The sequence below is a fragment of the Lutzomyia longipalpis genome, chromosome 1 (genome assembly GCF_024334085.1).
Source record: "Lutzomyia longipalpis isolate SR_M1_2022 chromosome 1, ASM2433408v1".
NCBI lineage: Eukaryota > Metazoa > Arthropoda > Insecta > Diptera > Psychodidae > Lutzomyia > Lutzomyia longipalpis.
The window spans coordinates 15,456,496-15,471,452 of record NC_074707.1 but is presented as its reverse complement, the minus strand read 5'-3'; the positions used below and the strand labels follow the sequence as shown (position 1 = coordinate 15,471,452).

Below are 14,957 nucleotides of genomic sequence, written 5' to 3'. Positions count from 1 at the left end.
ATTTAGACCTACTTTGAATTTAATAACCTTAGAACAACTGAAGCCTGGGCTAAAAAAATAAGCATAATTTAAGAAACTTAGACCTAGCTTAAAGAAATAAAGCTTTATTCAAGAAAACTTAGGCCTAGCCTGAATAATTAAAACCTAGCTTAAGAACTTAAACCTAGCCCAAACAAGTAATAATACTTAAACCTAGCCTACAGAACTTATTCCGAAATTATAGTAAATTTCTTCTATTAGCCTTATACTTCTCTCAGTGAAGACTTTTTGCCTTTGACTTGAGTTAAGGCTGTACTGCGTGACCCCACTGTACATACACTCACGCTCATGTTAAAAAGTTCGAAAAAAGATCTGTAGCGACATTGGTAGTCTTTGGATGTGTGCGTATAACTACTTTCTGAGCGGCAATGGTATTTGCGCCGCGAGAGTTTTAGTCCATCGAGAAGTTTTGTACCGTGTGGACGTGCTATCTTGCAGCATTTTATTTTTCTGTGTTTATCTCTGAGTTTTCTTTTTTGTACATGCAATATTATTCATACTTTTGCAATATTCCCTCAACTTTGATGGATTATCTGGTGTGAACAGTTGAATTTATTCTTGAGAGTTTTTCCCCCCAACATAAGCAAGAGAAAATATTTCCTTGGAAGCTAACATTATACCTATCTACATAAAATACTATATAGGAGATTCATAAAACGAAAGACGTGTGTTTAAAAATACAGAAAGAGAGACACACACACCATTGTACCATACAGTGCCTTGAAAAACGATGATGTGATCGTGCTCCGGAAATAAAATTGATTTCACTTGAGAATATTTTCCATGAAATTCTGTGCTGGCGGTTTTTGCGCGAAAAGTGTGTGCTAGAAATTGCATCTTGCCCCCATCCAGTACGGAGACATTTTCAAATACAGCTTCCAGCAGTGAGTTCTTTTGCCCTTTTGCGATAAGCTACTCTCCACAATACAAAAACACAGCAACACAGCATCATGATTCATGTTGGAGACAACACTTGGAATTTGCGGGTTTTTATAACCGATCTCCAAGTTGAGAAAACTCTGAGAGTGCGAGGAGATTTGCACATTGGCGGCGTTATGTTAAAATTAGTCGACCCAGGTGAGTCTTCTTCATCATCATCTCTCTCTTCGTTATAATCTTTCTGTAAATATGTGTAATACGAAATATACCTACATATATAGCTATATATGTATATAGCTATCAAGTGAGAAAAAGGGATGATTCAGCTAAGTATTAAAAAGCTGAATTCTCTTGGCTAAAGAATATTGTTCTCGTTGCTATCGTGAAGATTGACTTTTCGAATTATATTGTAAATGAAAGAACCGAGCATTAAATGTTTGATTTATATTTATTTTCTACGTCTGGACAAAAAATACTACCTACATACAAATATGTAGATATTAAAAGATTATTAAATAAATAATAAAAAGTCTCAATTTATACTATTAGAATTACTTGAAGAATTAAGCTGAAATTTATTTTTTAAAGTTAGATATCATGTGTAGCTACAAGTTGAATCGTATCTTACTCAAATTGATCAACCACAGTCTGAAATAGAGACCCAAGTGAGCACAATTTCAGCCGGCTCAAGCTTGTAGCCGGGCTTTTCTTTCGAGCAGCAGCAGCAGCTCTAAATATTAGTTTTTTCTTTTTAATTTTAATTTGAGTAGCAACAGCTTTAAATAGTTTCAAAATTAACAAGAGATTTTAATTTTCAATAACAGAGCAGCTTAACATTTTTCGGATTTATTAAATTTCATAATTTAGCAATTTAGAAACCATTGAAATCTTTAAATTTTGTACTGAAATTTCAAAATTTCAAGCGAATTTAAAGGGTTTCTTGGTGGCTGTATAAGGCCCAATTTAAGAATTTAATTCTTTATTCTTAATTTAAAAAATAATTTAAAAAAAGAAAGACAAAATCGGTTTAGCAATTCAATTATTAATATCAGTCAAGCCGTTTAATCAATAAAGCTATTTTTTTTTAATTACCAGATTTTCAATGATTTGTTAAAAACGGTGGACTAGCAGCAAAAATATAAAAAGTTTAAAAAGAAAATTTATGAAAATTTGAAAAGAAGTTGTCTCACATTGGAATGGTTTGACACTTTTTCCAAAATCAATCAATTTTGGAAAGGTGAAATATGCATCTTTCTAAAACTGCTGAATTTTTGCAAATCGGTTACCCACAGCCGGAGTAATATACATTAGAAATTTACCAAGAATTTGTCACGAGGAGCAGCCTTTACTCACTGAACGATAACTCTTATCAGATTAATAGGTAACGTAAATATCTACATAGTAGGAATATGATAAGAAATCCATATAGAAATGATAAAGTATTGAACTACTACCAACCAAGCGAAAAGCTCCTAAATAAAGCTTTCAATCAAAGCTTACAAACTTTTAGCAAAAATTCAAGCATCTGGAATAAGTCAAATAATTTAGAGAGCACTTGAAAGATTGAAACATTTTGTACATATGTAAGTAAAGCTATAAAAACTCATTCTGACATCACACTACACTCTTATCCCTCCGGCTAAGACTACCGCATTTTCCCAATAGGAGCTCAAGAGATCAGAAATAAAATAATCCATTTACAAATTTCTTCACGGTTCGTGCCACTTGAATTCTTCAATATAGCCCCCAACGGGATAGAGATTTACTTAAAAGACTTCTCTCGTGCTGTTAATTTACGTAACGTGGCCTTTTTGCGCTGCCATGCCGTATGTAAAATTTTCTGGAATTTACAAAGAAGAATCGCGAAGAAAAAATTGCAAGTATATGACCTTTGCGTGGAAGCGTTAAGTAAATATTTCTAACCCGCACTTTTCATGGGAATTAAATGTCGCATGCCTAGAGCATAATTCTCATGCGATTGCAAATTCCAACATGAGGAAGTACGTAGAATTTAATTAATTAACTCCACCACAGTGCAAAATATTACGGCATAGCCGAAAACTTGGTGAAAAAAAAACTGAGAATGAAAAAAAAACTTCGCGCATGAAATTCAGGCAAATCATCAGAAATGTCTTGGGCTATCCAGCACTTCACAGTGAGATCTCGTGGCCATAAATTAAATTGACAACTCAAGTTTTTCAAGCTGCTCTTTTTGCCCCTCTCAAATTTGGCCTCGAAGTTGTTCAACTTGGAGCGCAAAAAAAGGCATACGTCTGTGGCGACCAGACTCTTTGGAAATCCTTTCATGATTACCCAAAAAATTCACACTCGACAAGTGTGTTAAATTGCACTGAGAGACTTTCATATTGAAGGTCTTCATCTCATTTTTTTTCTTTTTTTTTCTTTTCGGGTCATAAGAAAAACCTGCATTTGAGATGCAGCAAAAAAGCGCCCAATTCCATGCTTGTCCAATATTTTGACTCACGACGTCACTCAATTTTCTTCGCAGTGCCCAATGAAAACGTCTTGGCACCACTAACTTCCTCTCCGCCGTTGGTTTTTTTATATTCCCCAAAGGCTTATAAATAAAAAAGTAAAAAGAAAAATCCAGTATCGTTTGGTTCTTTCTTCTTATTAGGTCTCCACCACAGCAAACACATTGTTAACCCGCGTGTATTGAGGAGAGAGTGTTGTCTCTCGACTTGTTAAGGCATTTATGTGTAAATTTTTACCCTGGCTCATCGCTACATATTTTAGAGACACAGTCAGTGCCCATTTCTGGGGAAGGCAAAGTCACTGCGCGGAGGAAGAACCAGAAGAGGAACAAACAGCCAAACCAAAAGGAGAAGTCAAAAAAAAAACACGAAGACTCCACAAAACACCCATACAATTTCACATTCTTTGGGAAAAAGAGATTTTTGTGTGAGAACGTTCCAAAGAGTATTCCTCTATATACATATATTATGTACCTACCCATTAGGCACTCCAAAAAGGCACACACATAACTTCTATTTTGCCATTTGGGAGTGAATGGCTGTAAACAAGGAAAATACCGAAGCGATTTTTGTTTTTAGTTTTCACTTAACACCATTTAAATTGCTTTGAGAATCTCAATGGGCAGAAAATCAAGCAAAAACAATTTCTTAACCTTTTTGACCTCGTATTTGTGAGTGAGGAATAAAGAATTAAATAAATTAAAAACATTCCGATTTATTTCAATTATACAATATTCTTTCGATAAATTCGTCATTTCTCTTTCATTGCTATCGCATTTTCCACGTTTTCGTAAATTTTTCCTGCAGCTAAAAGGGGAAAATGTTGTAGGTATTTATTAGCTGAAAGTGCTTAATATAATTATTGTAATCTGCTTCTGTTCCTTGAAGTAATTTTGAACGTTTATTGTTTTTTTCCTTCTTCACAAATTTCATTAGTATTTAAAGATTCATAGATAAATGTTAGGAACTTAAAAATTGCATAAAAATTAGGTGTTCTAATTTGGATCAATGAATTTACTTAAATCAATTAAAAAAACATTTTCTTCCTTAAAAAAAGACATGCAAAATTACTGAGAAACAATTATAGGTATCAAAATATCTGGGAAAGATGTAGGTAACTTATAATTATTTTTTTTAATTAATTTATTTGATTAACCCTGATTTGTCTAATTGTACTAATGTATTTAGTACAATCGAAAAATTATATTTGTTGAATAACGCCGTTCACAGACGTTAAATACTTTACATTCACAAAAATCGAATACATTCGATTAAGTAAAACTTTAGGAATTTCGGTTAAGAATTGACTTCTATAAACAAAAAAAAGTTTTTCCATTATTTTTTTTTTCATTTTCGCGTAAAAAGTTCTAAGATTCTTCTTATATCTTATTCATTTAACTTTTATATGAATAAATTAACTTTTATAAGAATAAAAACTTTTATCCCATTTTTATGCGCTCAAATCCAAACACGGTTAATATTTTCGTATTAAAACAGTTTATTTATTCGTATGTGGTAGGTATAGATAGTCTTTTATTTGAGAAAACAATCGGGACACAGTTAATCTTGTAAGGAATTAAAATAGAATGAAAAATCACCATAAAGACTTCCGATTTTCCATTAACCTGAGCTAGACAGTCTGCAATGATTTTCCCAAAATAGGTATTTCTAAAAGCACAACAATGACGTCAGTTTTGTCTATTTTAAGCAAATTTTTGCAGACTTCTACCTAAAAATCTTAGAAGAAAATGGTAAAAAGTTATCCATGACGATTTCTTATTCCCTTTCTGATTTTCTACAGCATTGTACACTTGTCCTGATTGTTTTCTCAAATGACAATATTTTCCATACAGAAGCGAATAAACACTTTCCATTATAAGAGAAAGATAAATCCAATCATTATTATTGTTGATAAATTTTCACGACCAAGAAGAGAAAATTGATTAAAAACATAAAAAAGTTGAATTATATAGCGAACTTGACTGATATATATTTTCATTCAGAACCAATCCACTATGTACATAACTGATACATTACATCTTAATCATCCTGCAAAGATAACTCTCGTTGCTGGGGTAATAAATATTCAGCACTGAAACTTGTTTGTAAAAATCAATAAGAGCTGAAAGTGATTAATATCAAGCCAGTCTTAATGCATCACATGAATCTACAATGTTGAAATATTAAGTGAAGAAGAGTATCTTAAGATAATTGCTACTGGAAATTCAAATATGAAAATAGATTCTCAATGTCTGACGTGCGGTTCATTCTGCTGTCTTTTGCATATTCTCCATACAATTTATTCATAATTATCTTTAAAATATATAGCGATATCATTTGAGATGTGTTATATACTAATATGTATGTAGGTATCACCAGTCCACCTTGATTTTGGCAAGGTCACGTAAAATCTACGATCTTGTCTGAGAGCAAGCTATTTGCCTACTTAGCACATGGGCTTTTTTATGCCTTAATAAATTGCCAAAGGCGCGTCTTTATTGAAATGTTTGGGATTCTTCGGTGAAATAGCCCCCTTTAGTTGGAATTGTGGGGGGTGTTAATGAGCAATTGTGTGAGAAATTTGTGCGCAACCAACCCCTCTTTTGGTTGTCGTTTAGTTTTTTTTTTATATGGCATGAAGTAAGTTATTCCACGAACGTGTCAAATTTAGTGGGAAGAATTCACGCATAAATTCATGCGGAAGAATGACATGATGGCCCTGACCTCCGACAGGGCGCCCCTATAAACGAGGGGTTGTGCGTGACACACAATCGTCCCCTTGATTCGCACGATTAACCATATAATTAGCTATGTGTGTCTGCCTTGTTGGTCTGATTAAAGTAGCAACGTCATGGTCCCTCATTTCACATTATCTCTCGCTTTCGCATCTTCCTTCAATAACATTTTATTGCTCTCCTGGGAGGGGGTGGGACATTGTTAAAATGTTCAGTAATACATATAAAATAATATTTATCACATTTTGTCTTCTGGTTGTGTGTTTTTTTGTGGCTCAAGAATGAAGGTCGCAATTGAGCTATTTTACCATCAAGAAAAGAACATAACCACGCGACAATTTTCCATGGTGTGTAGTCATAAATTTCGCCTAGAAACACTCAAGGGAGATCTCGGCTATTTTATCTAAATTAAATGAATTGTTTTTCCCAATGACTTTTCCGATCATTTTTCTTCATATATTGAGCATCTGCAGGCGCGATACTTCCATTAGTTTCGTGTTAAAAATATCATTCAAAATGTACTTGCAACGTGAAACATAATCATAAACTAAATTCGAATGATGCGGTGTTGGAAAAGTGAAGAAAAACTATGAAGGAAAATTGAAGAGATGTAATGGATGAAGAGTAAGGAGAAAAAAAACGAGACGTGCTAAGGCAAATAATTGAGGGAAAAGGAGCCAAATGTAAAAATAGATTTCAAGCATTATTATGTTTCGTAGCCAAAAGAACATGATGTGTTTGTGTTAAAATCAAATACGTGGGTGGATTTTAACGCCTTTTTACCAGCACCGAGAAACCAACGCACTATTTATAGGATGTATTTTTTTTTAATAATAATAATCTATTTGCCCATGTGTACCACCAATTGTTATAGCAAATGTGTCGAATGGCGGGGGGATTGTATATGTCTTATTAGCCAACATAACAAATTGTTCTAATTGCTTCAATTTCATTTTGGCAATTTAAGTCACTCATCCATCGTCCTTGGGGAGCATTAATAAATTTATGAAATATACATTACATACACGATGTATGTGACTGCATTTATTGACCCAAATGGTGAGATTCAATGATGTTTTCTCTGGAGGGAATTTATGTCAAATATACTGCAATCTTCAATTTGTAGTTAGTTATTGTACAGAGGAAATCTGCTTTATGTTAAATTTAAATATAGGTATTGTTTATAGTTCAAGCGGTATTAAGCGGTTTTAAATTGTTTAAATCAAATTTAAAATTGCGTCATTGGGGGAGAAAAAGGTTGATTTTTGAGCTTAGAGACCTGTAAAAGACTTTGAAAATGGAATAATAACCTTGAACAATTCGTATTCTGTAGTCCTTCTGAAGAATTCTTTATAGAAAAGGCTTTATCATCTGTGCTACCTTTTGTCAAATTCCTTTGCAAAATTTTGATTTAAAAAATTGAATTTTATTAGCTTTTTCTTTAGTCTTGAACTCCATAAAACTCAATAGAATTACGTAATTTTTTAAAGCAGAATTATTTTTTACAGAAAAATTCAATAAATAAAACTTCTTATTTTACTTAAAATATTTTCTTTTTCGTCTTAATATCATTAAAAATTAAATCTTGTGTTTTATAGCATAAAATGTGTCTCGGATATGAGGTTTAAATGGACTATATTTTTTAAGACTAATTAAATTTTATAATTCTTTAAAGATTATTTAAATTATGAATTTTTGAAAAAAAAATCTTGTTAGGATTAACCCCCGTTTTGATTTTAGGAGCTCATAGCCAAGACACATTACGTGCTATAAAATATACTAATCAAACATTCCTTTAATTATAGACAACGAGGTAAATTGTCGCTTCGCTCCAATTTACCTCGCCCCGCTTCGCGGGGATTTGTTGCGCTTCGCGCAAATTTTAGAGGGAGAAAATAATTGAGATGAAAAAAGTCCAATAGAAAATGTATTCGTTGGTAACAATCGCCTGGTATCAGTAGTCTCTGTACCAAATTTCATCACGATCGGACCAACGGTGTAGAAATGCATAGCTGAACAGACACCATATTTTTGAGAGACCTTTCTTTATTATATAGATGGGCCACGCAAAAACCTCCAACAGATATTTCAAAGGGAAAAAGTGAATTTCACACAACATTTTTGGCGCAAAATTCAAAAAGTAGTCAAAATAGCATGAATTTTATATGGGGGCTATATGAAGGGGGGCTCTGGGGGGAAAATGAGTGCCGTTGGTAAAAACCGCCTGGTATCAGTAGTCTCTGTACCAAATTTCATCACGATCGGACCAACGGTGTAGAAATGCATAGCTGAACAGGAACGAAATTTTAGAGAGACCTTTCTTTATTATATAGATGGGCCACGCAAAAACCTCCAACAGATATTTCAAAGGGAAAAAGTGAATTTCATACAACATTTATGGCGCCAGATTCAAAAAGTAGTCAAAAAAGCATGAATTTTATATGGGGGCTATGTGAAGGGGGGCTCTGGGGGGAAAATGAATGTCGTTGGTAAAAACCGCCTGGTATCAGGAGTCTCTGTACCAAATTTCATCACGATCGGACCAACGGTGTAGAAATGCATAGCTGAACAGACACCATATTTTAGAGAGACCTTTCTTTATTATATAGATGGGCCACACAAAAACCTCCAACAGATATTTCAAAGGGAAAAAGTGAATTTCATACAACATTTATGGCGCCAGATTCAAAAAGTAGTCAAAAAAGCATGAATTTTATATGGGGGCTATGTGAAGGGGGGCTCTGGGGGGAAAATGAATGTCGTTGGTAAAAACCGCCTGGTATCAGGAGTCTCTGTACCAAATTTCATCACGATCGGACCAACGGTGTAGAAATGCATAGCTGAACAGACACCATATTTTAGAGAGACCTTTCTTTATTATATAGATGGAAAAATATAAGAAAAATATTTTAGGATGAATATATCTTTTATGCTTCTCACTGATCAGGCAGAAATTCTGATCTAATTCTTCGTTATGAGGTAAATAACAAATTTTATGGCACGTGTCTTAGCAAAAGTAATATCACCCATAATATTTTCGCAAAATACAAACTTAACACCACGAAAAAGACAGAACAGACAAGATTTTCCACAAAATCAAGATCTAAATCTTCTCCTCACACGATGAAATTTTCATTTTGTTGCCCAACTTCTAATTAATTCGTCAAGTATTTTGCAACATTTCATCGTATACACCACACTGAATTTTATTGCTATGTGTGTGCGTCTTGGGAAATTCCTGAATGATAACATTATTGGGAAAAATTGCTCAAGCGCGTCTGTGGCAAACATTTTGATAAGTGTACGAGACGTGTATTTTAGTATTTACTCTGCATCGGACGCAGAGCAAATATGAGACATGGTGTGGAGAAATTCAGTAGTTGGGTGCGATGAAACTCGGTGGATTTTCATATGGTCAATTACACATATTGCAAACGGTACTGACAACTGTGTTCTGGTTGAGGCTTCCTCGCCATCTTTGTCGCAACATCGCTGAAGCCGGTTGCATGTGCGATGGGCATTCGATGAATCTCTCTTTTTACCTTTGCAAATTGTGAACATTTAATGGAGACATTTTATGCGGAAACTATGAGAATTTTTCTGAGAAAATAAATCACATCTATGTGGAAGAAGAAAATGGAGTATTGGGCTCTTTCTCTTTTCACGAATTTCAAAAACAATTTCACCACTTGAATACATATAAATATGTTTGTTGGAGCATTGGAAATAATTTGTATGTTAAACAAATTGATTTGTGTATTTATTTAGAAATTGTGGCAATTGAAGAAACTAACCAATCAACAAAAATTCTTCTCGTTTACCCAAGAAAACTTACACATATTATGTACATTGCATGTGCAGCTTGATTTGTCGTGTGACACAATAATTGCGTCTTTGCGATAAATTCAATGGAATGCTGCTATCTCTTACTGAAGACACTTGAGCACTAAAGTTGCATTGGAATCTAATTATTCAGCATTCCTCGGCGATAGTTTATCAATTGTCTTACAAAATTAATTTTTTTCCTACGTTTCCGGAGCTATTGTATGCATTATATTCACAGTGAAACACAGGAAAGAAGCTTCACGGTAGCTTTGAAGATATATAACAATCTATATACATATGTATGTATGATATCTTGTATATAATTTATGTGGAGTAACATCAAAGCTTTTAAAAAAAGTTCCGGCTTGAATTCAATTTGATGGAAAAGACAAAAAAAGTAGGTCGCCAAGTTATACGGTTTCATCCATCCCTCCCCCAATAGGATTATTATGTAAGTTTTCCCCAAAAATCCTCAAATTATTACGACGCATTATGTGATAGATAAGAATGTTCTGTTTAAACAGATTATGTTGGGGGGAAATTGTGCTAAAACCATCGAATAAATGTACGTTGTGAATTTCCAGAATACGCAGAGCTTTTGTACAAATTGAGGGAGAGAAAAGAAGTTGAACAAGAAGTGGGGTCGTCAATCGGCCTTGTTGAAAATGGAAATCAGACATTTTCACTCAATATGTCTGTGTTTTTCATTCTATTCCACGTACGATGGGGAATGTACTGGAAGGGGAATCGATACACGATGAGATACGCATTGAAAGAAAAATAATATTGCGGATTTTATGTTTGATGAAGATTGACATTTATATATAAATAGTGTGTTAAGTTGTATAAACAAACTATATATTACTTTGCTATATGTATACTCCTCGCTACTTTTGGTTAATAATATTCAATACATGCACAATATTACTGCAAACAGTTACCATTCAGGCAGATAATACTAACAAACCCATCCTTAGGCAATTTTGCCTTGTAATAGAGATTTGTTTCAATTCAAAGAGATTTTTTTCTCGGAGGATTTTCCCAGATTTTCCAACCATGAGTGAGAAATTAGCAAGGCTTTTCCTTCGCTTTTAGCTTTCTTTTAGCTGCCCCCTCTGAGTCACAATCTAATTTCAGACTCCTCCTTCAGACGGTCTAAACGTGTTTGTAATGAAAATACTAATTTTTACTCAGGCAGTGTTATTTTTCGTTATATTTTGACAACATGCCAAGAGAATAATATCGGCAAGCAAAGTGATTTGACGAGATACATATCGTTGTTTTCATTTTTCATTATAGTACCTACTGTAATAAAATTGATATATAGCTAAATTTGGCATAAATTGCTTTATTTTTCTTTCTGATTAACAGCTAGAAATATTATTCTGGGAATAGGAGAAAAAGAGTTTGAGTAAGCTGATCAAGTTTACGGGAGCTTTGAGCAAAATTTGTGAAAGATTAACTAAAAGCTCAATAGTTCTAAGTCCTTAAAAAATTATAGATAGCAGAATCGCTAGAAAAATTCGGTCATGCGGTTTTTTAAATATTTACTGAAAAGTAAGTACGTGAAGATAATAAAAATTAAAATTAAAAAATTCAGCGCCTCTTGCGGTCATTTCTTAAACTTTCAATGCTTCGGACATTAGTAGAGTTCTCTAAAATCTTTCATATCTTCACCAAATTGATCAAAATCGGACGAAATAAACCCAAATTACAGCTGATTTTTGACAAAATTAATTGTAGCAATTCAATTTAATTTTCGTAAAGTCTAAAGTCTACATAAATTCTTTAGAAACAAGAATTTTCAACTAAAAGTCTTGGAAATTCTTATAAGAAGTATTCTTTTAATGATTTAACCAAATTCATTCGACTTATCTGTTTAAAGCCTTTAAAATTGAATCATAATGAGGAGACTTAAACATAAATACAAAATTCTAAATAAATTATCAACATAAAAATTGCGTATAGCGTCAATGAACTTTGCAAAAAAATAACCCTCAAATCCATTCGTAATGCAAATTATTTATTTAATCAATCGCACAGATATTTAATTAAATTATTTTGATGATTTCTTTCCCTTCAAGCTATTCCATGGAAAATCTCCTTGTTAAATTTTATAAATAAAATGGTGATTATTGATTCCATTCTGATGGCTAATTCAAAATGTAAATAATACCCTCAAGGCATGCGAGAAGAAGAAATGTGAGAATGAGCAGAAGTCCATTTTGGAATGTTGCAGAAGAATTTTGTAAACAGAAATTTTGAATTTTTAATTAGATGCTGTGTGTTTTAATAAACTCTCCCGTGTTGAGTCCATTAAACCCTCCCGGGGAGCCTTCATTGCATCGCAAAGGTATACAACATTATGTACCTTTTTCGGCAGATGCGAAGGTTCGTAGTGGGTGCTGCTATGTATGTATATAGAAAATTCTCTGACTATGAGAGTGCAGCAAATAAATTTTTGAGAAACAATAAATTCACTGAAATGCTTTCAATGTAAACAGAGAAATGAGTTAAGTTTTTCTCTCCTCACTATGAGTCGGGCATGTGCATGGAGGGGATTTCATGTGAATTATACACACTTTTCTGAAGATGTAGTTAAATAACTAAATTTAGAAATGCTATTGCACGGTTTTCAATTTATGGGGAATTATTATGTATGTACGTTTGTTCTGCATTGAGAATTTTTGCTTGGTGCTCTTGGTGGAAAATGATATTTTCATCCATATCAAGATGGAACAATGTTGCGGGCTTTTCATGTGGCGTCAAGCATGAAGAAACAATCTTATCTGTGAAAAATTGGGCGGGAAAAATGCCTTATTCTCTCTCTGTAATAGAGTGAATGCTCTCTCTGCAGAGGGGATGATTTAATAGTCTAGTATTTTGGAATTTTTATGGTATTTACTTGACAAGCATAGAGAGGCGCATTCTGCTCGTGTGACCTATTTTTAGAGACACAGAGAGCCAAGAGAAAAAAAAAAACACTCCATAAAAACTTGCATGAGAGATGATAAATGGGCATAGAGAAGACAATTGTGAGGAATCTTGTATGTAAAACATCATGCACTCTTGTTGATAATTTCATCTGGTTTCAGTCAAAGCTATTTATGCTGTATAAGGAAGCGGAAGGATCATAATTATGTTTTCTTTAACGACTTTTTATTTGTTAGAAAAAAAATACTTCAAGTGAGGCAAGTTTTCTCTTTGAAGGAGAAGTGGGTGAACCTACCTCCCCACACGAACGTCCATTCAATTTTATGCTGCACTTGAATTTATACAAGAAAATCTTTGAGCATTGGTTTACTTGAGGATTTCCGGTTCGTCTCCTTTTTTTTTATTCACTCCCCATACCGTGTTTTTCCTCGTAAAAATGCAGTGTTGCACTGTTAATGTTTTCAATAGAATCACAGCGGTGATCTTCGAAGTTTATAAGTTTAGTTTTCTTCAGATTTTTTTTGTCCAAGACTCTCTTTTTCTTCAAAAGTCAAAACAAGAGAGGGAGTGCTCTGAGAATCATATTCAATGTAGATTTCACCTCAAATGTATACATAGAGAGGGATCGAAAAATGTAAATATTTATGCTGTATGACTTCCATTCTTTTAATTGGAAAATGCATAATGAAATTTTGCCCCTTTTCCTTTTCCAAAGTTGTTTTTGAACTTGTTTTTCAACATAAAAAAATTTTAGGCTAGACAAGAGGGCATAAATATGTATGTAGGTATATTGTCTCTCGATAAAATCAATATTATTGCAGCATAAAATCGAGATTCAGAGGATGATTTTATGTGAAAAAGTCCTGAAAGAAGAGAAGGGAGTTTTTTCATTATTTTTGTTTTGTTAAGAGGCACATGGTAAAGTTCACAGTTTAGGGATAAAAACCTTAGATTGAAGAATTAATTAATGATCAATTTAAGCTAATTTTTAATTAGTTTTTCTTTATGAAAAATCGCATTTTTCTATTGATAAAATAACCAGATAATAATTAAAAACAGAAATTGTCCAATGAAGACAATCTTCTTAGATTCTTTTCTGCATTTTTTAGGCTATATTCATTGTAATATTCTCCAGTCAACCACACCCCTATAAATTCCTTCAAAAATTACTTTTTTGTCTTTCCAAAATCACTAAAATTATTAAAATTTAAACAGAAAACTTTACAATAATTTATTACAAACATTTTATTTATTATGTTTGCGTTGGTTTGAGCTTTTTAAGTGAACTCCCTGATTTTTTTTCAAAGTATATTTGCATATTAAATGCCCTCCGGAGTGGAATTTGTTGTATAGAGAAAAAAAGACATACAAATGCCATGTATGTAGTTTGGAAATGCACTTTAAAGTTCCATCTGACAGATGAATTATTTGGGCATTTTCTGTCTTCCGTGGAATGGCTCAAAGTACACGACGGGTCAGCCCATTAAGTGATTGTAAATCTCGAGAATTAGAAGAAACACAAATGTACATAAATATTAGAGAAATTTGTTCCGTGTCCCAGACGATATGTGTAGGGAAATTATTAACTATGGATGGAAGAAGAAGAAAAAAACGAAGAAAAAGACGATAGAGTGGAAAAAAAGTCAAATTAGTTATGATAAGCAATTTATCACTGTTAGTATGGTATTCTCGTGGACATATATTTTTCAATCTTTTCACACAATTCTCCCATGCTGCAATGTAATGGTAAATGCAGATAGTTTATGGAATTTGGATTGTAAAAAGGCTCATACTACAGTGATTTAGAGTTGAGCTTGCTTCATAAAAAATATTCTAGAATTTTCTAGGATTTTCTATATAATGATCTTCAATGAATTCTTAAAGCAGAAAACTCCCGAAAACATAAAAAAAATGTTTTTTCAATAATTTTATAAATTTCCTAAAGTATTTTGTACGTAGAGAGGGAAAGTACAGATTGAATCATGAAACGAGCCCACCATTATTTCCTGCAGCATGCGAGTAAATGCATAAATGAGGAAAAAAGCATGAT

General features: G+C 33.1%; 3 protein-coding genes across 3 annotated transcripts in view; 1 reads left to right on the top strand and 2 right to left on the bottom strand.

The window, feature by feature from the left end:
* Window positions 1-14,957, bottom strand: part of LOC129792167 (alkaline phosphatase-like) — a 531,254-nt gene that overhangs the window by 377,828 nt on the left and 138,469 nt on the right. The window lies entirely within an intron of this gene.
* The window catches only part of LOC129792850 (40S ribosomal protein S25), a 137,947-nt gene that overhangs the window by 19,909 nt on the left and 103,081 nt on the right, over window positions 1-14,957 (bottom strand). The gene's annotated exons all lie outside the window — the stretch shown is intronic.
* LOC129791921 (unc-112-related protein-like) overlaps window positions 409-14,957 on the top strand; it is a 43,377-nt gene continuing 28,828 nt past the window's right edge. The window contains exon 1 of the mRNA XM_055830571.1: window positions 409-1,116. Coding sequence (XP_055686546.1) covers window positions 990-1,116 — 127 coding nt within the window. The 5' untranslated portion in view covers window positions 409-989. The remainder of the gene's footprint in view (window positions 1,117-14,957) is intronic.